The sequence below is a fragment of the Rhincodon typus genome, chromosome 6 (assembly GCF_021869965.1).
Source record: "Rhincodon typus isolate 14 chromosome 6, sRhiTyp1.1, whole genome shotgun sequence".
Taxonomy (NCBI): Eukaryota; Metazoa; Chordata; class Chondrichthyes; order Orectolobiformes; family Rhincodontidae; genus Rhincodon; species Rhincodon typus.
Genome location: NC_063337.1, coordinates 34,674,565 through 34,702,162, shown reverse-complemented (window position 1 = coordinate 34,702,162; position 27,598 = coordinate 34,674,565). Strand labels below are relative to the sequence as shown.

The 27,598-nt window shown below is 38.8% G+C and overlaps 1 protein-coding gene across 1 annotated transcript in view; it reads right to left on the bottom strand.

The window, feature by feature from the left end:
- atp8a2 (ATPase phospholipid transporting 8A2) overlaps nt 1–27,598 on the bottom strand; it is a 701,479-nt gene that overhangs the window by 285,744 nt on the left and 388,137 nt on the right. Inside the window, exons 16-22 of the mRNA XM_048597580.1 lie at nt 27,250–27,338; nt 24,477–24,521; nt 14,478–14,550; nt 5,671–5,776; nt 3,194–3,276; nt 2,777–2,826; nt 1,188–1,257 (exon numbers count right to left, since the gene is read on the bottom strand). Of these exons, the coding sequence (XP_048453537.1) occupies nt 1,188–1,257; nt 2,777–2,826; nt 3,194–3,276; nt 5,671–5,776; nt 14,478–14,550; nt 24,477–24,521; nt 27,250–27,338 (516 nt within the window). The remainder of the gene's footprint in view (nt 1–1,187; nt 1,258–2,776; nt 2,827–3,193; nt 3,277–5,670; nt 5,777–14,477; nt 14,551–24,476; nt 24,522–27,249; nt 27,339–27,598) is intronic.

Here is a 27,598-nt window from a genome sequence, read left to right as displayed (position 1 = left end):
GAAGGTAGCAGAGGCGAGGTCATTGAATATTTTTAAAGTGTAAGGTTGGTAGATTCTTGTTAGGCAAGGGCAACAAGGAAAGGTTATCAGGAGTAGATGGGAATGTGGAATTTGATACACAAACAAATCAGCCACTATCCCAGTGAATGGCACAGCAGAACAAGGGGCCAAATGGGCTATGTCCGCTCCCAATCCAGATGTTTTTCCATATGGTCATTTCCTGGCACCTGTGTACTAATCAGCCCAAAGTTGGATGATATCCTGGGTCTTGACATGGATACTGATTGTTTCAGTATCTGAGGAGTCACGAATCGTGCTGAACTTTGTGCAAAGATCAGTGATCATCCCCACTTCTGATCTTATGATCAAAGGAAGGTCATTGATGAAGCAGCTCAAGAAAGTCGAGTCTCAGACATTACCCTGAGGAATTCCTACAGTGATGGCCTGAGGCTTCAATGATTGGCCTCCAACAATTACAACTATCTCCCTTTGTGTTAGATGTGGAAACTTTCCCTGATTTCCATTGACTTCAATGTTGCCAGGTTCCTTGATGCTACTCCCCCTTCAACTCAACTTCTTTGCCCATCTGTCTCCTTCGTTTGGATCAAGGCTGTACTGATGTCCGGAACCAAGTGACTCTAGTGAAATTCAAGCTGTGCATCAGTGAGCAGGTTCTTGCAGGTGCCACTTGACAGCACTTTCAGTGACGCTTTTATCATCTGATGATGACTGAAAGGGGACTTATGGGGCAACTGATAGCTGGATTGGATTTATTTTGTTTTCGTTTGAAGACAGGGCAAACCTGGATAATTTTTCACATTGTCAGGTAGCTGTCAATGTTGTAGCTATACTGGAACAGATTAACAAAGGAAGCAACTAGCTCTGGAGCACAAATATGCTTAAATGACATCCCAGTTTACATTAACTATCTTAGCACACAGGATAACACCTTGGGCTTTGTAGAATTTGTCCATCAGGACTGAACGCAATAAAAATTAAACCAATTCAGTTCATACATACTCATATGTACAGTATGTACATTATACACAAATGCTCCGAAATCTCAGCGAATATACTGTGTTCCAGTAAAGATTCACATTTAAAAATAAATAACAGGTCAGAGTTGCGTACAGTATCACAAATTTGTACCATTTTGCATGGTTGAAAATGTTATGCAGAATACTTACTGCTCCTTTGCAGTACAGCCGAATCTTTCCTGATGGAATCTTAACAATCACTGACATTCGTTTCCTAGTACTTTTGGACAGAAAAAAAAAATCACAATACCATTATTGACAAAAAATGAGCCACATGATTCTATATGTTTCCATCACAATGACTCTGATTAGGCAAACTCACTCATTATTTTGGATTACCACCTGAAGGTGGAACTGCTACAAATACAATTATTAATTTTTCATGATGCATTTTTCATTAGGACAGAGCACACCATTGATGTCGGTCCTCAAAAATACAACAAAAAGGGAAACACAATAAAAGTAGGCACAGAAATTCTGCAGTTTCTGCATTGAATAGGAAAGTTAGGGATGTATACAGGAATATAGAATTGTGGTGTTCCTGGTTTCCTTCCAAATGCTCACTGTTACAAACGATCATTCAAGATCAAAATCAGGGTTTGATTATTCCAATCTAGATTGTGTCCTGATTTTCAGTATAGAAGTTGGCCAATTATCTTTGAAGATATCTTCTGGGAAGACAACCCGGCCAACATCCATCCCGCTGAAGCGGCGCAGTCCTGCAATCCATGTAAGTAGCAGCGGACAGAAACAGCACTGAAACTACAACCTTGTCGCACCGTCCAATTTTGTGGTTTGAAGGGCCTTTTAGCCACATTGACAGCAACTGACAGTTAGGCAAGAGTGCAGTGGCAGGTTGGGCGGAGTGCTCAATGGGAAGAGGGTACAGCTGTCACTTAAAAGGGCTTGGGGCAGAACTGGGACCATTGAGATGAAAATGAATGCAGTCATGGGCATGAAGGGGAAATCTTGTCAGGTGGGGGCAAGTCAGAGTGATGGGTGTCAGGGATGGTTTAAGTTGTGGATGGAGAGGGGAGTGATTGCAGCAGATTGGGAGGGAGTCAAGTGCGAAGTCACTGGGGGCGAGTGTTTAGGTGCAAGGGAGTCAGTGATGAGTTAAGAAATTTATAGCTAGCAATGAGCAGGTTTTAATGCCTCGAATGTCTCTGGGCCAAAAATTAAGGTAAGTAAGTTGAAACTCTCCAAAGTCTCCGACTCTAACTCGGAATTGGGGAGGTCTTCAGGTTCTATAAAACAGGTAAATGCCAAAAGGAAATTTCAACTTCCAGGCAATTCTTTCAGAGTCAGCTATTATCTGCTGCAAGGTATAACAAGTCACAATACCAATATACGTCAGCAAAGATTATCTTCCAATTGGAAGATCAGGTCTCAGATTTCATAAAACAACTGGCCATACAGTTGAAAAGTGTTAATAATTTTCTTTTTAAAAAGGGACCTTTAAAAGTTACAACAAAATTAGTGCATCTGCTACAGAGTCACATTTTCTAGTTTCTTAACTAACAACTTAATTCAAATCTCAACAAATATCTTCTGCCTTGGCCCAATTTGTAGATTTCCATCCCCGACCCCGTGCAATCATTACTGCATCCAAAAACCTTGTGCCAAGGTTTTTGGCATATATAACACCACTATCAGGTGTGTTATAAATGCAATTTTTGCCCAATGCAATTACTTCAATGCAACTACAATGTGATATATTAAATGATAAAAACACTTACCTGGAAAATTCCAGAACATTAAGCAGCTCATAGGTCTGCTCTTCTCCCATCTACCAAAAGAGAAATAAGAGCAAATTATTTCCGTCTGGCTTGTAATTTTAACTTCTCAGATACATATTGATAGTTCTCAGAAAATAGTAGCAATTTCAGCATACAAAACACAGAGCAAAACATATAACATTTCACATAGATAATTCCAGAAAAATAGAAAATATAGTTTCAGTTCTCCAACAAATAGCAAATCTTGAATATACACAAATATTTCAATCCTGGAAATTATACACCCCAGTAAGTAATTAGGAAACATATGACCGAATACCCATCCCATCCCAAAATGTTCAATGCAAATGCAACATTAAACTCCAAATGATGTCAGCTATCTGACCTTCATAGAAGACAATTAACATGCTGACTTACAACTTCTATAATGACAGAATCAGGTGTTCTTCCAGTGAAGACGAATCCAAACTGCTTTGCGGCTTTAACCAATGAGTTTTCATCTGCATAAAAGCATATCTGTCAGTTGTGCAAATAAGCAGGTAGGACTACCACTATGATCAATAATAGAAAAGCAACTATTGAGCTTTCCTCTGTATCCACGCACTGATACAATATTGACTGCATTTCCCTGACTTCACCTTCACCCTTCTCTAGACTTTAATTAGTTTACTGTAGCAATGCTGACCACCAAAACAGAAAGTTAAATGTTGCTGCCTTTCTCCAGAGGTCCTGTCTGTTTTCTCTTTCAGACAGATGCAAAGGTTCCCTCATCTTCATAATTGGACCACTTCTTTTCTGAGGCTTTGGCAAATACTTCTTACTTAAAGGCCACCGATGGACAAAAAATCTGTTAACTTATTTCATTGCTGTTCATGGACCTCGCTCTGCCAAAATTGGTTGATGCCTTGCTCAACACAGCCTCAACATACTACAGTGCAGAAGTCATTTTATTCACTCTTTACTCACTACACTGTGCAACTCACAATCCTTGATTTCTCCAATGTGTTCCTTATTGGCCTCCAACTTCTACCAACTCTCGATTGGTTCAAAATGTCGAATCATCCAAAATAAACACAAAGAACTTAGGATACCGGAAATCTGAAACAAAAACAGAGGATACTGGAGAAACACAGTACATCCGGCAGCATCTGTTGAGAGAAAAACAGTTAACATTTCAAGTCCAGTGACCTTTCATAAGAACTCAAAATTAAACTCGAAATATTAACTTTTTTTTTTGAAGATGCTGCCAGACCTGTTGAGTTTCTCATGTTCCATATTTTCTGCCTTCTCTCCTAACTCAAAACTATTGCTCCAAATCAATTTTCCCTCCAAAGCACTTGAGGTTATTTTCTATAATGAAGGTACATTAAACAATTAGTTGTATTTACATTGCATTAACCTCACGAATTAATGTAAATGACGAATCAGATAATCAAGAAGATAGGCTACATAGACCTCCATTTTGCATTAATCTGTGGCTCAAAATGACAGCATCACTGGTATTGAATAAATCTCGTATCACCTCAATACCAACCTTATTTTTCTGTACCATTTCATGTTTACATTGTACTCATTTTACATTATTTATCCCACTTCTAGCAGTCCATATCTACCACATTCAGTTCACTCTGCAATGGTTACAAATAAGACTTGCAAAATATTACATCTTAGGAAGACACACACATTATGTGACAAACAATGGAAATTATCTAACACAGTAATTGCGTGGCTGTGTTATAAATCAAAAGAAGTACATCCAAAAATGAGAGAGGAAATACAGTAAACATGAGAGACAAGGAGAAAAGCATACTTTAGTGTTCCCTATTTATATCCCACCATACTGTTTGTGTTGAAAAGAAAATAACTTGCAAACGGGAAAACTCGTTTTATGGAATTGATGTATTACACCCACATCCTTTGGTTTGTAATATAATATTTATCCGAGAAACTGTGTTCTGCAAAGTCAATATTCTTGATCATAAATTTTACAAACTGAACAAATCTAGCTGCCTAACGACTAACTTGCCATCTGCCCAAACATGTGCAAAAAACATTTGGACAGACAAATATTCTATTTAAGACTGAATACCTCAGAGGATCGAGTCGCACCCTGAATACAATTGGACTGATTTAAGATCATTAGTAACAAATTACTATAAATATCAAAAACATTTTAGTTTAAATATACTAAAAATGCAATGGGAACACAAAGATAAAGTTCCTGCATCTGATGGATTAAGAAGTCTTTATCAGCAATTTCTGCCCACGATGTATCTAATCCCTTTGCTCAATTTGGAGTATAAATAACTAATGTGGTGGTTCTGGCAAATAAAATAGAGGAATAGCCTGCCATTAATAGCTTACAGCTAAATGATAACAGAGAGGACCAGAACTTAATCAAGCACAACTTAAAACTAATGCTACTGTTACCCAAATAAAACAACACATCTACACACAACACCATTGTGAGTTTATCCAATGACTTTGGTATTTTTGGGCAACCATGGAACACTGGCCTGAACCTCCCATTCACCAAATTACCAGAGCGACAAAAGGAACAGAATAAAGAGAATTTTGCTTCTTAATTAGGAAAATATAAATAATTACAGTCCACACTGTCAAGTCAAGACCTTTGAGAAACATCTGTGTTTTTGCGCAAGAGATACAAAGAACACAATTGAAGCAAATGATGCACACAATACAGCTCTGAATTAATATTGTAAAAGGATTACTCACTGAAGAAATTCTTCAGGATTTTGTCTGTTTTGTATCTTTAAATTACATAGAAATAAACCAAAATTATTGAAGGAGCTGCTGTTGATGATTGCAACTATTGATTCGAATTCTACAATCATTATTTCCAGTTTCTCACAATCATATTCCAGTTATCTCACCTGGTGACGAAGCTTGGTAATTAATGTCATTGCCATCTCTCTCAGGAACAACCGTGTGGCAAATTGCCATCATAATGAGAAACTCCCGGATCTCACCAGATGTTGGCTAAAATAAAGCACACATAATCATTGTATGTTATTAACTCAAGAACTTTCTATTGTTCCTTTTTATTGTCTTATATCCTCAAATTTATTTACTTGATCACTTATATATTCAAATTCCATATAGTTTAGAGAATCCACAATGCACACGTTTACGATACAGAATAATGCAGTTATAGTGCCATGAAGGATCTTCATGAATTCACGCTATAGTTTCTCCTTCTTTGGTAGCACAGGCAGAAGCAACCACACTCTCACACCCTTAATATCAACTCTGGATAAATTTCCAGTACCCGAGATCCACTGGCACTCCCCAAGCTCTTTGCAAGGTAGCACACAATATCAAACCCAAGTACTGCAGAAGACTGCATTCTCCAAGATAAATTTTTTAAATGATTTTTTATTTGAAGAGGTGACTACAGTAGTGGACAAGGGAATGCCACTGATTATTTGCAATTATATGCTAATATTTGCTGTTTGTTAACAATGTGGAATTGATTAGAAAATAGACTGAATGGAAGGAGACAGAATCAGGTTGTGGCTTGTAGGATCAGATTTTTACGACTGAGTGGGTAGCTTAAGTTGGGAAATTTCATGCTAGAGTGTCGAGCAAAGATCTGTATTGCTGCCTCAATTATTCACTATATTCATAAATGAATCAAATGATTGGATAGAAAGGCCATATATCCAAATTTGCCAGCAACAGAGAGAAGGTATTGTAAGCTGCATAAAATTACAAAGTAATACTGATAGATTAAATCAACGGGCAAAACTGTAGCAAGTGAATTTCAATGCAGACAATATGTGGTCATCCACTTTTGACCTAAAAATTATACAATATTTTCTAAATAGTGAAACTTGGAAAACAGAGAGACTCCAAGGACACAGATCAGTAAAAAGTGATGAATGGGTACAGCAAATAATCAAAAAAGGCTGATGGAATGTTGGCCGTTTGAAGAACTTGACATAGAGGCAAATGTCATGGTGTGGCTATACAAAGCCTTGGTTCTGGGCGTCTCATCTTAGGAAGAATATATTGGCATTGAATAGTGTGAATGATAACTGAACTCCGCAAGTTACAAGAAGTGATTAAACAAACTTGGGTTGTTCCCCCTGATATTCAGAAAATTAAGGAAAGTGGTGTTGGAAATGCCAAGATATTAAGAACAGATAGTTTCCCTGATTCTAAACTATTTCCAATAGTTGGGGAATTTCGATTAGGCGGTATAGCCTTAAAAAATTAGATTTAGACTAATCTGGAGTGAAATTAGTGAATAACAATTCATGCTGGATTAATTCTCAGCATTGAAATATATCGCTATTTCTTTACTGCCTCTCAGTCAAAATCCTAGAATTCCCTCCCTAATGTCAGTGCGGGTGTATCTACACCAAAAGGGTCACAGGCAGTTAACCAATATCTTCTCAAGCGCAAGTAGAAATGGACAATAAATGCTGGCCCAGACAGTGAAGCCCACGTCCCCTTAATGGGTTAAAAGAAGGGATGATTTTAAAATTAATTGTATAATTCATTTGGATAAAACAATTTGTGTGTGGCAAAGGCAAGCACGTGGAATTAGGTCACAGCTCTGCCATGATTTTACTGAATGTCAGAAACAGGCTCAAGGTGTGAGATGGTCTGTGTTGCTATGTTCCCTTTCTCTTTGAGGCAGACTACAGACTACAGTTATACTGGTGTCTTGAATTCAGAGCAGAAAATGTCAACAACACTAAATTTGACGAACAAATGTACAAACTCACACAGTTTATGAGCTTGTCAAGCAACAGATCATATGCACAATAGAAACAAGAATTTCAATAGTTTTATCTGCTCCAAATTTTCTATTCTGTGTTCATTCTAGATTTACAACAGTAACAATCCTTCCATTTGAGACACAACTTGGTCACATCAACAAATTCATTTCAACTATTAATCCAGAAAAAAGAAAATTTGATCTTAAACACATTCCTTTCACTTCAGGAGAGGTTTGATAGACTTCCATCTTGTTTACATGCAGTTCTGCAAACTGGTGTTCAAAACTCAGTTCAGAAAAAAACAATAGTAAGTGCTAAAACTTTACAAAATGGTTTGATCGATATTTTTAATTTACTGATTGAAGCTTGAAGATAGCAAGCTATCCAGGAAACTGACTGCAGCATGCAATTTAGAAAAATGGAAGTCACACACAACAGGTACAGGACTATTCTGATGTAATAGCTAAATTATTAACTGAAAAATAGAAGCAAACAAAAACAGCAAGAAATCTATTAATGTGTGATATATTTAAACAGGGTGAACTTAATCAAAACAGCTAAACACTTCTGTCAAAACCATTGAGATAACACTCTAATGTTTGAATTAAATGTTACGTCTTCTTGATCACTTCTGTTTTTGCCAGACGTCCAAAATGAGTTTCAAAAGACTAGCAAATTATTTTATCTTTAAAAGGATTGAAGGAGTTTGACAAACCCATTTGCAGTTGTGTCTTGAATGGTGTTTTGCTGCTGTATTTTGTTTAATCCTTACATTTTTGAAAACTGAATTTTGGCTCATTATGTCAAGTGTTGTAGAACAATTCAATAATGAGTGAACCTTGACAGACACCAGAAGTGAAAGGTTGGTTAGAACAACTCCAGGCATGTACTTTTCTAGTTGCAGTTTTACTCCAATTCTTAAGACAAAACTTCAACCCTGCCAATTACTTGTTCCCCATATGTACGCAATCGATTAGGTAGGAACTTCAGAGTTGAGATAGGAGAGTAATTTCTCTGGATTTGAGACTCTGCAACAGATAGTACCAGAAAGCAGGATGAAAATTTGTATTGCTGTGTTTCAGATCACCTCGTCTTCTATATTTTGTTTGTTTACTTTGTTTATTTTCTCTTTTGCATGATGAACTTTTGTTCTATTGTTAAAGAAACGTTTCAGCTTCATGTAAATATTTTTCAATAACTGATCACCACATTAATCAACTAAACTAAAAACAAACTGTTAAGCCAGGTTTCATTCTGGATTTTGACTGGTCCAGTCGTATAATCAGCTGACATCATAACACTCTACTATTACTAAATGCAATGAACTTCTTGTTTTTCCAAATAAGATTATTGATGCAAAATGTCACCCAATCCATTCTGCTCAATTTCCAATTCAATGTACTTAAAAGTCCCAGAAGTTTGACTTCCAATTATAAATTCTGCTTTAAGCCTATTTATAATGCTTTCAAATTCATTGCTCCCAACCACAAAAAACTACTTTCATAAAGATACCCGAAAGCTGTCTTAGTGGTGCCAGTTAAACATGGCAGGAGCTGCATTCAGCTGGCGACTACCCAATTTTAATAGAGTCATAGAATCATACAGCAGGGAACCAGCTTTGGTCGAACTCATCTAGGTCAACCAGCCATCACAAACTGACTTTAATCCCATTTGTCAGCATTTGGCCCATATCCCTCTGAACCCTTCATTTTTATTTACCCATACAGATACCTTTTAAATGTTCCAATTGTACTCACCTCCACCACTTCCTCTGGCAGTTTGTTCTGTACACACCTCATCCTCTCTGTGTGAAAAAGTTACACCTCAGGTCCGTTTTATATCTTTCCCCTGTCACCTTAAACCTATATCCTCGAGTTTTGGACTCCCCTAAAGACTTTGTCTATTCACCCTATCCAAGCCCCTCATGATTTTAAAAATCTCTATAAAGGTCACCCATCAATCTGCAAATGTTCTGGGGATAAAGCCCTAGCCTTTTCAGCCTCTCCCTATAATTCAAACCCACCAGGCTGCCAGTCCCGGCAACATCCTTGTTCATCTATTCTGCACCCCCTCATGTTAAACAACATCTTTCCAATAGAAGTGCGACTAGAATTGTACGCAGTATGCTGAAAGCAGCCTCACCAATGTCCTGTACAGCCGCAACATGACATCCCAACTCCTATATTCAATGTTCTGACCAATGAAGGCAAACATGCCAAACGACTTCTTCACCACCCTGTCTACCTGCGATACACTTTCAAGGAACTATGCACCTGCACCTGTAGGTCTCTTCGTTCAGCAACACTCCTCAGAGCCCTACCACTAACTGTATAAGTCCTGCCCTGATTTCCTTTAACAAAATGCAACACCTCACATTTATCTAAAATTAAACTCCTCAGCACACTAGCCCTTCTGATCACTGAGATACTGTACTCTGAGATAACCTTCTTCATTGTCCACTACACTATCTATTTTAGTGTCATATGCAAACTTACTGACCATACTTCCTACATTCACAACCAAATCATTTATACAAATGATAAAAAGCAGTGGATCCAGCACTGATCCTACTGATCACAGGCCTCCAAGTCTGAAAAGCAATCCTTTATCACCACCCTCTGTCTCCTACCTTCAAGCTAATTTTGTATTCAATTTGTTAGCTGTCCCTGGATTCCACGTGATCTAACTTTACTAACCAGTCTACCATGTGGAACCTTGTCAAATGCTTTGCTGAAGTCCATTTGAACAACGTCTACCACTCTACCTTCAATCTTCTTTGTCACCTCTTCAAGAAAAACTCAATCAAGTTAGTGAGACACGATTTCACATGCACAAAGTCATGCTGACTATCCCTAATCAGTCCTTTCATTTTCAAATGCATGTAAATCCTGTCCCTCATAATCCCCTTCAACAACTTACCCACCACTAATTTAAGGCTCACTGATTTATAGTTGCCTGGCTTTTCCTTACAGCCTTTCTTGACTAATGTGGTGCCATTATTTAATCTCCACTCTTCCAGCACCTCACCTGTAGCTGTTGACGACAAATATCTCAGCAAGGGACCCAGCAATTTCCTCCCTAGCTTACCATAAAGTTCGGGGAAACGCCTGATCAGGTCCTAGAGATTTATCTACCTTTATGTGTTTTAAGACCTCCAGCACTTCCTCTTCTGTAATATGGACTCTTTTCAAGACATCACTATTTATCTCCCCAAGTTCCTTACCTTCAATTTCCTTTCCCACAGTAAATAGTGACATGAAATATTCATTTATTATCTCACCCATCTCTTGTTGTTCCACATATAGACGGCCATGTTGATCTTTAAAGGGGGCCTTTTCTCTCCCAAGCTAAGACAGACCTTACTGAGAAGAACCTAGCTCTAGATGCATCACCTAGGCCATATATGCATTTATTTAACCTCAGAGATAAGGGTGAAGAAACACTTCCTTTTCAGCTGACTTCCTTGCAAAAATATAGCTTTAATTGGCAACTGACTCATGTTCTCAAATATTTCTTACTATCCCAGCCAAGAAAATATTCAGAAGTGCTTTTCCTGCCATAGGTGAATCTTATAACTTGCTTCTCCAGTTTTTCTTGAAAACCTTGTACTGAAAGCTTGTTAGGCCTTGTAAGACCTATCAGGAGATACCTTTTCCATGCATTTGCAACCTGTCCCCTAGCTGAATGCTGTTTGGCAGCTTTTAGAAAGTTGCTGGCCTTCTAATTTATCTGTAGCCACCAAGATAACCCTGCTTACACTGCCTTTACACTTCCATTTTTGTACTTCATAGTCACTTGCCATGGCCCTAACATCCTCATCCTGTACATTAAACCAGTTGTTATATTTTTCAGTGGCCTTCCCCGCTCTACTTATAATAGCCACATTTTTCCACTGATTAGCCCCTTCTGGTAAATATTTTACTTTAAGACCCACTTGTGTCAATCATACTTTGATGGCCCCATTTTTATCATCAGAACTAATCTGAACTTCATAAGAAACTGTCAATTGTGATAGTCTGATGTTCTTTGCTATGCAACATATGGTCATAAGAGGTTCTTGTTCTTCTTCAGTACTTTCTTTAAATCCTTTTGAATCTGAAAATTTGTAATCCATATTCAGCAACCTGAACAGAGCAACTGAACAATCTGGCTTCCATGTTGCAAAACTACTACTTTTCCTTTACTTTGAACACTAATTTTTCCACATCAAATTGCACTTTCCCAAGTGCACACTTCTCTTTTTGTTGCCCAATCTCATAACCTCACAATCTAATTCCTATTAAAGCTCTGAAATAAGCACTATTTTCTTAGATGCAGGAAGTCACTATTATATGTAATTAGGCAAATATAATACAGCTGACTAAATCAACATATGTAGGGCGTATAAAAAAAGTAAAGCATCTCCTGTAAGTGCACCTGAACACCAGCACTACTTTCCTAATCCTGCATGTATTGTGAAGCAGATAACAAGGAGCAAATATCAACATTTCAAATGAGATGCGTCCAAATTGTTTCAAATCAAGAACGATAACTGATGCTAACTTTATAAAACACAGCTTCAACTGCTGTGGTTTTTAATAAACGCATGGAAACACAAAACTGTAACTTTAACAACAGAATTGGCTACTTATTGCAGAAACGCACTTAGATCTAGTACTAGTGAACCTGAGGAAAAATAGATACAATTTCATGTAACATAATTATGGCACAACAGAGTATTATGTTACTAGCTTGGGTTTCCACAATCAGCTGCATCATAGTACAGAATCTTTGACCTCTGCTTGAATTCTCTAGCCAAGTGGTAAATTAAACCTGACTGATTTAATAACTTAGCAGGTCTGACAGCATCTGAGAAGAAAAATCACAGTGAATGTTTTGGGTCCGGTGACTCTTCCTCAGAATATCATAAACCCCTGAGGAATGGTCATTGGACCCAAAATGTTAACTCTGATTTTTCTTCACTGATGCTGCCAGAGCTGCTGAGCTTTTCCAACAAATTCTATGTTTGTTCCTGACTTACAACATCCGCAGTTCTTTTGGGTTTGATTTAATAATTCATCTTTAAATTTCTGTAAATTTTTTCATAATAGTGATCGGATATAATTTACAGTCAATGTTATTCACATCAATAACATGTTTCTTTGTGATATTTTCAGTCAGTCCTAAGATAATGCAGATGCTGGACAACTGTAATATTAATATCAAGCATAAAACACTCCACTGTAGCCACTGGATAGCTAGCAAGGCTCAAGCAAGAAATTTAGCATAAATATTTTTCAGTGATAACGGAAAATGTTTAAGTGAGTACTGATCATTACATCAGCACATCAAACTGGAATTAAAAGCAAGCTGACCCTGAAGCACAAAAAGCAATGTAAAAGAGAGTTTGAGGAATGATTCTTAAACAGCTGGCTGTAAGGTAGCATTTATAACTGTACTGAAAAATGTATCCATTTTTAAAGACAATACAAATTTTAAACTTGATTATGAGCAGGTTTTTTTGATTATAGCCCCACTAACCCACTGCAGCATACTCTTCTGATTTCACGCTGTGCAAATACACACTGTCAGGTGACTCAGTAGCCAAAGAATGCTAATAAATTTACGGCACAATGAAAACATTTTAACTTCCAGTTGAGAACAACGACAGAGCATGGTGTGCCAATGAAGACCAGCATGTTGTGCCATTGAAAGACTGTTTGTTCCTGCAGCAAACAGTGAATTGACCTAGCAAACCTATACATCTCCCTATTATACTGAAAGGTATTTTATTTCAAATCATTTTTGTACACCATCTAGTGGTTAATTTGGGAACAATCATGCTAGAGCCAGAGACCAGACAGGAATGGCACGTCATTAAAAGGGAACACAAATAAAAGTATTTGCAAAAATAGGAAAAAACACAAAGTAGTGGAAACATCAACTTGAAATGCAAAAAAGGAAGTACAATACATATAAAAACACCCATAGGATCGTTGTGAATTCTCAAAAGTATTAAGAAGGTTTCATATTAAAATTTTTTGAGTACTTGAATTTAAAGGATCTTAGAAAGTAGTTGGATATTTAAAAAAAAATGTCAATGCAAAGACCAATGGAACATTTTCAAACTGCACTTTCTTGCTGACCACATGATTCCAACTGGGCTTGTTTTTTTGAACTCACTTCAGGGAAAATATGGGACTGCTTTTATGACTGGGTTTATAGCTATTCTGTTTGAACATTGTTTTGCAGGCTTGGAACTTTTTTGGATTTTAGGGGATAAAGCTTGCTGAAAGAAAGCTTCCTAGCACAGTTCTCCCGTTTCTGGAAAAGAACCCTTATGATGGATGCAGTGTGGTGCCTGGAGCCCAAGTCCACCTGTTCTCACACGAAAACCCTCTGAAGGGTTTGTTATTATTTCCTGAAAGACTGCGTCTGCTCAGGACCCAAATGATAAATGATCTTTATGGGCCATCAGACTGTCAGTCAACTGAACATTTCAAATCTTCTCCTTTTATGCCTTCAAAAGCTATGAATAACTGGCCAAAAAGTCTTTCTCCCCCTGAAGTGAAACTCTGCAGAAAGAAATCCATTATGTTTCCTTTTCCCGAGTGTGAGTTTTCTAACATATGGGAGAATTGGAAGTTGAGAAAGACAGTGTTATCTCCGATCTTGATTTTAACAAGGGAACAATTTTCTTTTCATCTGCACAGAATGCATTACAAGTCAATGAAGTATTTCAAACTCCAGAAATTCAAAAGTGAAATTCAATGCTGCTCTGCTAAGAAACTTACCTGGTCTCTCTGCCCCTTTTAGGGTAATGAATTATTTATCAATCTATTAACAATCAAAGCAGTTCTACATAATTTCTCAGAATTATGATAAGGAATCTTGCAAACTCAAGTCTTTATCATATTTATTTTCTAAACAAATTTTCTAAAGCATGAATAACACTATTTGGTTCAAAGACTTACATGCTCACTAAGGATGTTGTCTAACAATGTTGGATCATCAAATTCCAATGAATCCTTGGAGGAAGCAAGATGTCTGCAAAATGACAAATGGATAAATAAAACCAACTTGCCAAAGAATCATCTTCTCATATGACAAATAGTTTGGGGTGGGGGGGGGCGGTGGTGGTGCGAGGGGGAGGCCAATGCCAAGTACACTGGGCCAGGAGTGTTCCCTTTCGGTCCTTTTGCACACCTTTTTTTCTTAAGAAAGAAATCTGGGTGAATGATTATGGTTTGAATTAGCAATAACATCTCTTTTTCTGATAGTTTATTTAAACTCAAGCTTGACAACCCACTTACTACAAAAGCCAAGTACTACAGATGCTGGAAATCTGAAATTTACAAAAACACATGCTGGTATTACTCATCTGATCTGACAGCATATTTAGAGAGAAAAAAAAAGAGTTCATTTTTCAAGTCTATGCATTCTCATAAAAGATCACAGATTTGAAACATTAAATTCTGTTCTTCTGTCTAGAGGGACAACCTGACCTGCTGTGCATTTCCAGCATTTTTGTGTTTTCAAAGCTTATTTATCTGATTTCTCTCATCTTTTTTCTTTCATTTTTGCTTTCTCTTTGGTTTACTTTTAGTTCACTCAAGTAACAACAATGGTTTTAGTTCAAAACAATTCATTGAGGAAACTGCAAAAAGCAGTTAACAGCATTCTATTTAATAAGATTGGCCTCTAGAGAATGTTAACTGTGTTCCCAAGCTTTGCTGTGTCATATGATGCTTTCATGATAATATTCTTGACACCATTCAGATCAAGACCTCCATCTGACAGTTTTGACATTAATAATGGAAGAAACATTGCCTTAAACTTCCTCCCTAATAGCATTGTGGGTGTATCTACAGGAGACAGACTGCAGCAGTTTCAGAAGGCAGCTCACCCTTGCTCATGGGAAGTAAGGGCGGGCAATAAATGCTGGTCGAGCCTACTACATCCACACATTCCTCGAATGAATTTGAAGAGAAGCTCACACAGAGTCATAGAGACGTACAGCATGGAAACAGATTGGTTCAACTCATCCATGCCGATCAGATATCCTAGATAAATCTAGTCCCATTTGCCAACATTTGGCCTATATCCCTTTAAACCCTTCCTCTTCATGGACCCATCCAGAATCCTTTTAAATGTTGTAATTGTACCAGCCTCCACCGCTTCCTCTGGCATTCCTCATTCTATACATGCACCACCCGCTGCGAGAAAAAGTTGCCCCTTAGGTCCCTTTTAAATCTTTCCTGTCTCACCTTAAACCTATGCCCTCCAGTTTTGGACTTCCCCACCCAGTGGAAAAGAACATAAGAACATAAGAACATAAGAACTAGGAGCAGGAGTAGGTTATCTGGCCCCTCAAGCCTGCCCTGCCATTCAATAAGATCATGGCTGATCTTTTTGAGACTCAGCTCCAGTTACCCGCCCGCTCATCATAACCCTTAATTCTCTTACGGTTCAAAAATTTATCTAGCCTTGCCTTAAACACATTCAGCGAGGTAGCTTCAACCGCTTCACTGGGCAGGGAATTCCACAGATTCACAACCCTTTGGGTGAAGAAGTTCCTCCTGACCTCAGTCCTACATCTGCTTCCCTTTATTTTGAGGCTAGGTCCCCGAGTCCTAGTTTCACCTGCTAGAAGAAACAACCTCCCTGCCTCCACCTCATCTATTCCCTTCATAATCTTATATGTTTCTATAAGATATCCCCTCATTCTTCTGAATTCCAATGAGTATAATCCCAGTCTACTCAGTCTCTCCTCATAATCCAACCCTCTCAACTCTGGAATCAACCAAGTGAATCTCCTCTGCACCCTCTCCCGTGCTAGTATATCCCTTCTCAAGGAAGGAGACCAAAACTGCACACAGTACTCCAGGTGTGGCCTCACCAGGACCCTATACAGCTGCAGCATAGTCTCCCTGTTTTTAAACTCCATCCCTCTAGCAATGACAGACAAAATTCCATTTGCCTTTTTAATTACCTGCTGCACCTGCAATCCTACTTTTAGCGATTCATGCACAAGGACACCCAAGTCCCTCTGCACAGCAGTGTACTGCAATTTTTTACATTTAAAACATAGTCCATTTTGCTGTTATTCCTACCAAAATAGATGTCCTCACACTTATCAACATTGTACTCCATCTGCCAGACCTTTGCCCACTGACTCAGACTATCTATATCCCTCTGCAGACTTTCAGTGTCGTCTGCACACTTTGCTCTACCACACATCTTAGTGTCATCTGCAAATTTTGACACACCACACTTTAGTCCCCAACTCCAAATCATCTATGTAAATTGTAAACAATTGCAGTCCCAACACTGATCCCAGAGGCTCCCAGGGCATGGCAGCAGGGAGAACAGATAATAATTACTTAATAAACATTGAACTTAAAGCTGGTCAATGATGGTAATAATGACAACTTTGGTTGCAATTAAAATCTATCTGGTCCATAAGTGCCCAGCAGGGAAGGAAACCTGCGCTCCTTACCCATTTTGGCCCACATGCAATTTCAGTCAGCCAACAATGTGGTTGCTTGCCACCTCTGAAATAGCTCAGGAAGTTACTTAGTTTCTCAAAGGAAATTTGGGACGAGTAACAAATGCTGGCCCTCCTGACAACATCTGTATCCCATGCAAGAATATAAGGAACAAAACAGGACTAGGATTCTTATCTACAAGACCTAAAGCCTGAGCACACTGCTATATGGCAGCAAAGCCTGGACAACTTACTCCTACCAAAAGTTCAATACATTCTATTTCCTGTGTCCATGACACATTGTTGTCAGCACATGGAAAGACAAATCATCAACAAAGCAGTCCTTTCTGTGGCAAAAATGTCAAGCATGCAAGCACTAATCAAGCAAAGGCACTTTGAAGGCTTCAACATGTACATGGGATGGAAGAAGGTCAACTTCATACATGGTACTTGTTTTAGACTTTGCCTCTCCAAATTAGCTTCTTCAGCAGCAGATGATCTCATCTCACCCTATCAAAGTTCTGAGGCTGCATTCCCACCATCTCTTGCAGACAAAAGGATGCCAACCCAATACATTGCATAAAAATTACATTTCACAATCCTCTACAGAAATAAATTCCATTGAGAACCAAACACTTTACAAAAAGAATGAATGTGGCAAATTAGAGGAGGCAATGGTCTCGTGACAATTTCGCTGAACTAATAATCCAGAGTAATGTAGAATCCTAGAATCCTCACAGTGTAGAAGCCAGCCATTTGGCCCATCGAGTCAACACCAACCATGCGAACAGCATCGCACCCAGATCCACCCTACTACCCTACCCTTGTAACCCTGCATTTTCCATGGCTAACCCTCCTAGCCCGCACATCCCTGGGCACCATGGGCAATTTAGCATGGCCAAACCAGCTAACCTGCACATCTTTGGACTGTGGGAGGAAACCCACGCAGACACAGGGGCACATGCAATCTCCACACAGACAGTCACCCTAGGGTGGAATCAAACCCAGGTCCCCGGCACTGTGAGGCAACAGTGCTAACCACCGAGTCTCCGTGCTGTCCTGGTTGTGTGGAGTTTTCACATTCTCCTGTATCCGTGTGGGTTTCCTCCGGGTGCTCTGGTTTCCTCCCACAGCCCAAAGATGTGCAGGTTAGGTGAACTGGCCATGCTAAATTTCCCCACAGTGTTCTGTGATGTGCAGACTAGGTGGATTAGACATGGGAAGCACAGGGGGCTGGGTAGGATGTTCTTTGGAGGGTTGGTGTGGACTCACTGGGCTGAATGGCCTGCTACAACACTGTAGGGATTCTATGATACAGAACGAGGGATTTTAGTTATGTGGAGAGATTAGAGAACAACATAGGAAAATTCAGCCTGTTATGCCATTCACTTTGATCATGGCAGATTATCTATTTCAATGCCATTTTCCTGTGCTGTCCCCATATCCCTTGATCTCATCCTCCTTAAAGCAGAGAAAGTCAAGGACAGAAGGTGGTGTTAAAATCACGAAGATCTTTGATCAACAAAATAGGGCAAAAGATGTTTCCGCTGTCAGAAGGGTGCAGATTAAAGCTAATTGACAGAAGAATGAGAATAGAGATGAAGAATTTTCATTTTAACGCAAGGTGCTGTTTTGGTCTGAAATGCACTGCCTGAAGGGATGACAGAAGCAGATTCGATGCTAGTCTTCAAAATTTCAATTAAGTAATTGCTTGAGAAAGGAATACAAATAGTACAGAACTTGCACATCACTGAGAAAAGACATATTTTGTCAAAGCTTTCCATCTTGTACTCATTAGGACAGTATGCCAGAACATCAATGCAAAAGGGAACATAACTTGTGTGCTGTATGACAGGTGAGTGCTGATTGGTTGACAAGACATGGTTTGGAGTTTTAAGGAGTGCCTTGAAAGGGGAAGGAAGATGGAGAATGCCTTAATTTTCTGAAATAAAAAGGAAAATATTCGCAGGGTGATGGGGAAAGAGCAGGCAAGTTGCACACATTAAAAAGCTCTTTTGAAGAGCTGGCACAGCTCACAAGGCTGAATGGCCTTCCTTTGCACTGTCAGATTCCATACACAACTCTCAGTCAGATGTACCTTTCAACAAAAATCTGGAATTAAAAGAATTAATGATGATATACATGTGGCTCCAGACCAGACTTAACTGCCTTCTCAAATGGCCTAAAAGGCATTCAGTAGCATCAACTGTAAGGAAGGAAGAAAGCAATGAAACTAGACAACCACCAAGGCACCGGAAATGACGTGCTAACACCTTCTTGCTAACATCTGGGGACTAGTGCAAAAATTGGATGAACTGTCTCACAGAGTAGTCAACCAACAGCCTGACATAGCCATACTGTGGCTGTGGTACGCCTGGAGCAGGGACTCCAGGCGTCGGTGAGGGGGCAGTGACAGTGGAGCCAGACACTCCCAGTCTCAAAGAAGCTCAGTGGGATGGACACGATAGACTCCCAGCCTCGAGGTGATGCCCAGCGCAGACTCCCCGCTTTAGAAAGACTGTAATGCTGATCTTTTATCTTCCTTTTTTTCTGTTTTTTCTTATTTATACTCAAGATGGCAACGAAAATAGTAACTTTATCCGCTTTTCGCTGTGCTCATATACCATTGTTCTGATTCTAATTCACAGAATTATACCTTCAACACAATATCCCAGACCATTACCATCCCTATGTATGTCCTGTTTCACCAGCAGAGGTGAAGTTTCAGTGGCATTGCTGCAGAAGTCCTCCAAATTGACTCTGCACGCCATGGCATCTCTTCGCATAAAGTCAAACGTGGGCAAGGAAACCTGACTACTACATACCAACCCCCTTCTGCCGATGAATCAGTATTCCTCCATATTAAACATCATTTGGAGGAAACACTGAGAATGGCAGTGTGCCCCTCTATTCTCTAGGTGGGGGACTTGAATGATGGCAGCACTACTACGCACTGAGACGATCGAGTCCTAAAGGATGAAGCTGCTACAGTGGGCCTGCGATTGGTGATATGGTTCTTGTAGCAACAAAGCCCTGTCTTCACATTGAGAATACTCTCTATTATGTTGTGTGGCACTACCACTGTGTTAAACTAGATCTACCAGTTTCAGACAAGGCAACTAAGAAATGTTGTAGACTATCAGCAGCCGAATTTTACTCCAACATAACTTAACTTCATGGACTAACATATCCACCCAGTTTACCTTTACTAACAAACGAGATGATCAGCCCTGGTTCAATGAAGAATGGCATGCCAGGAATAGCATTAGGCATGCCTAAAAAGAGAAATGTTAAGCTGCTGAAGCTACAAAATGAGACAACTTGCATATCAAACAGCATAAGCAGCAAATGATAAACAGATCTAAGTGATTTCATAACCAATGGATCAGATCTTAGTTCTACAGTCCTACCACATCTGCAATTGGTGATGGAGGAGTAGGCTTTACGGACATCCCCATCTTGTATAATAGGGAAGCCCCACACATCAAAGCAAAAGATAAAGCTGAAACATTCAAAATCTCCATCCTGAATTGCAAAGTGGCTGATCCATTTTTGCCTCCTCCAGGAGGTTCTCAGCATGACAGATGCCAATTTTCAGCCAATTCACACCCTCCATGTGATATCAAGAAATGGTTGGAGATACTGAATACTGCATAGCCTATGGGCCTTGACAACCTTCCGGCAACAGTACTGACATTTTGTGCTCCAGAACATGTCAACGCCTGAGCTAAGGTTTTCCAGTAAATCTACAACAATGACATTTATCGGACAGTATGGAAAATTATCCAGGTATCCAGGTAAGTCCTGTATACGAAAAGTAGGATAAATCCAATTCAAGAAATTACTGCCCCATCAGTCTGCTCTTGATAATCAGCCAAGTGTTGCAAGGTGTCATCAACAGAGCTATGAAGCAACACTTGATTAGCAATAACCCATTCACTTAGGACCAGTTTGGGTTCCACCAAAGCCACTCAACCCATAACCTTATTATTCTCAAGGTACTGTCCTTTGCCTAATCATTTTCAGTTGCTTCAATCAATGACCTTCCCTCCATCGTAAGGTCAGAAACGGGGGTGTTCTCTGATTACTGCACAATGTACAGCACCATTCGTGACACCATAGATAGTGAAGCAATCCACGTCCAAAAGCAGCAATATCCAGACATTAACATCCATGCTAGGCAGTGATCAAAACTCACAAGAGAGAATCTAACCATCGTCCCTTGACATTCACTGGTATCAGTATCCAGGAGGTTACCATTGACCAGACACTGAACTGGTCCAGCCACATGAATAATGTGCCAATAAAAAGCAGATCAGAGGCTAAGAATCCTGCAGCAAATAACTCAGCTCCTGCTTCCTCAAAGCATATCCGTCGTCTACAAGGCACAAGTCTGGAGTGTGATGGAATACTCTCCATTTGCTTGGATTAGTACAGCTCCAATTACATTCAAAAAGCTTGTCACCATCCAGGACATGCAGCCTGCTTGACTGGCACCACATTCACAATCATTCACTCACTCCACTACCATTGCTAAGTGGCATCGGTCTGTGTCATCTATGTGATGCACTGCAGAAATTCACCAAGGCTCCTTAGACAGCACCTTCCAAACTCATGACCACGAGCATTTAGAAGTACAAGGGCAGCTACTATGCAGGAACATGATCTGTAAGTTCCTTTCAAGCCACTCACCATCACGATTTGGAAATAAAGCACCGTGCCTTCAGTGCTGCTCAGTCAATGTCCTGGAATTCTCTCCCTAACAGCATTGTGGGGCTGCCTACATTAAATGGACTGCAGCAATTCAAGAAGGCAGCTCACCAACACTTTCTCTGGATGGGCAATAAATGCTAGCACAGCCAGTAATGCCCACATTTCATGAAAGATTAATTTTTTTAAAAAAGCTGAGCCAAAGACGGTACCAGATTGAAAGAAAAAGGATAGAACATCATGAAGATGAGTGGTGATGCCAATGGTTGGGAAAATTCTAGAAACAAGCAAAGAATTACTAAAGAGAAATGATTTTGAGAAAAGACTAGGAAGAAGAAGAAAAATAAAAACAGACAGTAAGAACATCAACAAGTATACAAAAAGAAAGAAAGCAGCTAAAACAAGTTGGTCACCAAGAGAATGAGACAGGAGAATTGATAATGAGGACACAAGCAAGTGATAAACTCTGATCAAGTAATGTGTGTCTGTTTTCACAATAGAAGATATCAAAATGATCGCAATGACAGTATATAGCTGGGGAGGAACTGAAACAATCATAAAGGAAAAAATGTTAGGTAAACTATTGAGGTTGAGAAGTCCCTTGTGCCTGATGCCTTGTATCCCAAAATCTTAAAAGAACTAGCTGCAGAGACACATTGCATGTTCCTAATTTTCCAAAATCCTTTTGAAATAGTTCCAATCAGATTGGAAAACTGGAAATGTAACATCCCTATTCGAGAAAAGAGAGAAACAATAAGCAGGAAACCATACGGCAGTTAGCCCAACCTGTCAAGGGGACAATTTGGGAATTTATTATTAAGGGAGTAGCAACAGGATTTTAGGGAATTATAATACATATCAGGCAGAGTCAAAATGGTGTTATTAGGGGAAAATGTTGTTTGCTGATCATGCTTGAGTTCTTTGACAATGTAACAAGTAGGCTGGATAAGGGGAACTGGTAGATATAGTGCACTGGATCTCCAAACTGCATTAATTGAGGTGCCAGATAAAAAGCTCTTGCACATTAAAAACTCATACTATTAGACAGTAATATATTAGCATGGACAGGGAATTTGCTAACTAACAAAAAACAGACTGGGGACAAATAGGTCATTTTCAAGTTTGAAAATTGTAAGTAGTAGAACACTGCAGACATCAGTACTCAACTACTTACAATCTGTATGATAGCCAAATTTGCTTATGATAAAAAAAGATAGATTTGAAACTAATTATAAGAAGAACACAAAGAAACAGAAAAGGCTTGTAGATGGGTTAAGTGAGTGGACAAAAAATCTATAGATGGAGTATAACATGGGAAAATATGAGGTTGTCGACATTGGCAAAAAGAATAAAAAAGCAAAATATTATTTAAATGGAGAGTGGCTGCAGAAAACTGCAGTTCACAGGCATCTGGATGTCCTTATGTATGGATCAGATAAAATTAGCATGCAGATACAGCAGTTAATTGGGAAGGCAAATGGAATACTAAATTTTATTCCAAGGGGGATGGAGTATGAAAGTAAGGAAGTCTTGCTGGCATTGTATAAGATACTGGTGAGACCAGACTGAAAGTACGGTGTACAGTTTTGGTCTGCTTAGTTATGAAAAGTTTCAGCAGAACTGAAAGGATTTTTCTCAATTGCAGAGGAACATAGAATGAAAAGCAACAATAATGGATTGCCCATACAAGAGTCATTGAGGGTTGCTACTTTTTGGAATTCTCTGCCCCAAATAACAGCACAGGCTGGGTTAGTAAAAATATGCAGAGCCAAATCAGACAAGATCTTTGATCTATGCGAGTGTCACGGGTTTTGGAGCAGACAAGAAAGGTGAGTTAAGGCCACAATCAGATCAGCTACGATTTTACTGAATGGTAGAGCAGGTCTAAGTGGTCAAATGACTAATGCTTGCTCCTATATCCGAAATATGTTTCTCCACCTGTGGAAAGTTTGAACTGGCACATCTTTTCAGAATCAGGGAATCAGTCTGTTTGATACGAGATTAAGATAGATTCTTCTCTCAGAAGGCTTGTATCATTGCAACATTCTACCTCAGTGAGTTTATCAACTGCTATGGAGGTTATCACTGAATACATTCAAAGATGGTACAGACATTTTCACTCTGGAGGGGAGCCCTTACTGAAGTATATTGGGAACAAGCAGGAGAGTGAAGTTGAGATGATGATTAAATCAACCAATGAATCGCCGAATTGGCCACGTGACCTACTCATACTCCTATTTATAAAGTCCATTGAGGCATGTAAAATACCATATCAAGCAAGTCTTTATTTTGGTAACGAGAGTCTATATTTCAAAGAATAAATAATCATTATCACCATGGGAGGAGGAATGTTTGGATTCTAGAATAATACCGGCTACCCAGTTTGACCATTCAAGGCAGTAAATACTGTTGATTCTTCCAAGTATAAAATATTGATCCAATTCAATTGGTATAATTGTAATCAATAGAAGGGATACACAAATAACCTCTGTCCCCGATGTCAATTGAGGGTTAGTAAAATGTATCTATACTCGTAGTTTTTCAGAACTCATTCATCCTTGCATATCGAATGCAATTATGATGATTTATTGATGTGCCCAGCCTCTGCTAGTTAATCACGGATATTTTACAAAGATGCAGTTCTTTATTGCAAAACTTAAAGCAACTCTGTGATATCCAGCACTTAAAAAAAAACCTTCCTTATCCAAATGTAGTAAGTAATATATAATACATATCCCAAATGGAACTTAGCAGAATATTTATAAAGTTCACTCACCCCAAATCATCAGAAGACCGTTCAGTATCAGAATCTGGACAATGACTACAAGAAAGAAATGAGAATTTTATTGTACATACGAAGTAACAACTCCATAAAATGCAAATATAACATAGCCACAAGGGACAAAAAAAGCTGTGTTTTGTGGATTTTATCTTAAAACAAATCTGTATCTTCCACTCTTTATAAAATCAAGGGCAAATAACACATTATAAACAGAAGCTACCAACAATTGATTTACCATGAAAACTACTCTCCTCATAATAAAGAATATTTTTCTTGCAACATCCAAAAGAAAGAGATACCCCAGTGTGAAGATATCTGATCTCTATGGCAAGATCACTATTTACTGTAGAAGGGGTCACCAGACCCGAAACATTAACTCTGATTTTTCCTTCACAGATGCTGCCAGACCTGCTGCGCTTTTCCCGCAACTTCTGTTTTGGTTCATTATTCACTACTCCTGCTTCAACAGATAATATACTTGAATATTGCTGAAAGAGACATTTTGTCAAAGCTTATTATCTTGCACTCATCAGGACAATTTGCATGAATTTATCAATGTAAAGGGAAAACAAGTTTTGTACTGTTTGAGAGCAGAGCTTTGATTGTTTGGCAAGTCGACTCTGTCTGGTAGAGGTGTTGCAACAGTGAAAGCACCAGTTAGATGGTGACAGATAGTTAATGTCATGTTTTATTTACACTTCAAACTCAGGTGAGTCAGATTGGTCAAGACATTGCCCTGAGAAAAGAACCGGAGATTGGCTGCCTGCTATTTTGTTGCATTGAAATAGGTGCAGTCTATGCAGAATTCTTTCTGTCTGTGAACAATAGGACCCAGTATTTTAATATATGTTGTCTTCAGTATGCTCAAGTGCATCACACTGTGAACCTACATGATATTTTGAAATTGGTTATAAATGTAATTTTTCATAGCTAGTAGCTAGGTAGTAAGTTTACAGATGACACAAAAATATACCCGAAAGAAAATGGTGAGGATGACAGTGCGCAGCAGGATACAGGCAGGTTAAGTATGAGCAAAATCTTGGCAGATGGAAGATAACGTGGGAGAATGTGAGGTTATGCACATCAGCAGGAAGAATAGAGGAGCTCTATATTATTTAAAAGAAGAAAGACTGTAGGAAGCTACAGAACAGAGAGAGAGTTAGGAGTCCTCATGCATGAATCACAAAAGGTTTAATGGATAATAGAGAAAGCAAATAAAATGTTCTGAAGAAGGGTCACTGGGCTGAAAATGTTAACTCGAATTTCTCTCTACAGATGTTACCAGATCTGCCGAGATTTTCCAGCAATTTCTGTTTTTGTTTAAAGGCATCTAGAACGTTGGTCTCTTTTTTAAATGCAACAGAGTTTAAAAGTAGACCATAGTTCAAAACTATGAACAGTTTTGGGTCTCTTATCTAAGGAAGAATGTACTGGAGTCGGAGACAGACCAGAAAAGCTTAATTATGTTAATACCAGGCCTGGAAGGACTGTCTTATGAGGAGAGTTTGAATAGATTGGGCCTGTACTTAATGGAATTTAGAAGTATCAGAGGCAATCTTGTTGAAATATACAAAGACTCTTACGGTATTTGACATGGTAGATACGGAAAGGGTATTTACCCTTGTGGATGAGTCTAGGTCTAGAGGACGTAATCTCAGAATAAAGAGCTGCACATTTAAAATCAAGATGAGGAGGAGTTTCTTCTCTCAGACTGTAGTGAATCTGTGGAATTATTTATCATATGGGGCTGTCAAAGCTGGGTTGTCCAGTATATTCAAGGCTGAGATTGACAGATTTTGAATCAGTAAGGAAATCAAGGATTATTGGAAAAAGGCAGGAAAGCGGAGTTAAGGATTATCAGACCAGCCACGATCTCATTAAATGTGGAGCAGACTCAGCCTAAATAGCCTACTTCTGATGTTATTGTCAGCTAGCTTAATCTGTCGCTCAAACCTTTGACAAACCATACAGTTGCAAAGTAATCTGCTTCAGATTGGGCAGTCAATTTCAGATTGTGAGGCTAGTTGAGCGTGGCACACTTGTGCATACTGGAAGTTACATATATTAATACACCAGGTTCTGTTTCCTTGTAGACAAAGAACGTGTGCATACAAAGTGCCTGCTTCCAACTAATAAAGTAGCTGACAGCCATTCTCCAGATACAATACAATAAAAAAGTTGTTTTCCTTTTATGCTGATATTTCTTGCAAAGTGCAAGAAAAATGCTTCAGCAAAACGCGTACTATTTTCACCAATTCTCAAGTGCCGTACCACCAAATGAAAAGAAAATGTCCTGTGGAATTAACATTTTTACTGCCCTTTTTTTTTTAAATTAAACCTAACTTATACATCTCCACCACATCCTGCTGAAACCAGGACGTGATTAATTTCAGATGTCCTGATTTGTCCATGAATTTGGATTCGTGATAAGTTTCATTTTGGAGTTTTGAGAGGGGGATGTATTTTTCTTTCAACGACAGTAACGATAACAAGTAACATGGATAATGACAACAGGGAAGGATACTGCACATAACAATGGAGGAAAAATTGGACCAAATCTAAAAAAAAAGAGCCCATGCGTTGAGCTCGTTTGATGGTTGATAAAAGCTATTGCTTTCTTTGGCTGTAAACAGGTGAATTACATGAGCGCTTTATATAATTTTGCTCTTCCATTATTGGAAATTAAGTCCCTGGTTATGTAGATACTCTAAAATAAACAAAAATCTAATAATAAGGAAATATATTCAGTACTCATTTATGCCCTTACCCATAAGTAATGCCAGCAATGGAACATTTTTTGAACTTCATAATGTTACAGGTTAAGGTACCAGTTTTGTCTGAAAATATGTACTTGACCTGAAAAGGAAGAGCAAAAATAAAATTCAAATCTTTCAGAAACCTGTGTTTGAAATGACAGAACACACAGCACTTTTGTTCACACAAAGAAATGTCTGTGCACATATTCTCTCTCTCAGTTGGGGCTGTCCAGGGCTGAAGGTAAAATAAAACGGCTGCCCTGAAGTTTTATTTGACATAAAATGGCTGAAGTAGTTTATTAGCTCAGACAGTAACTTGCACAGTTAGAATCACAGCCTTTGTACAAATGGCAACCAGAA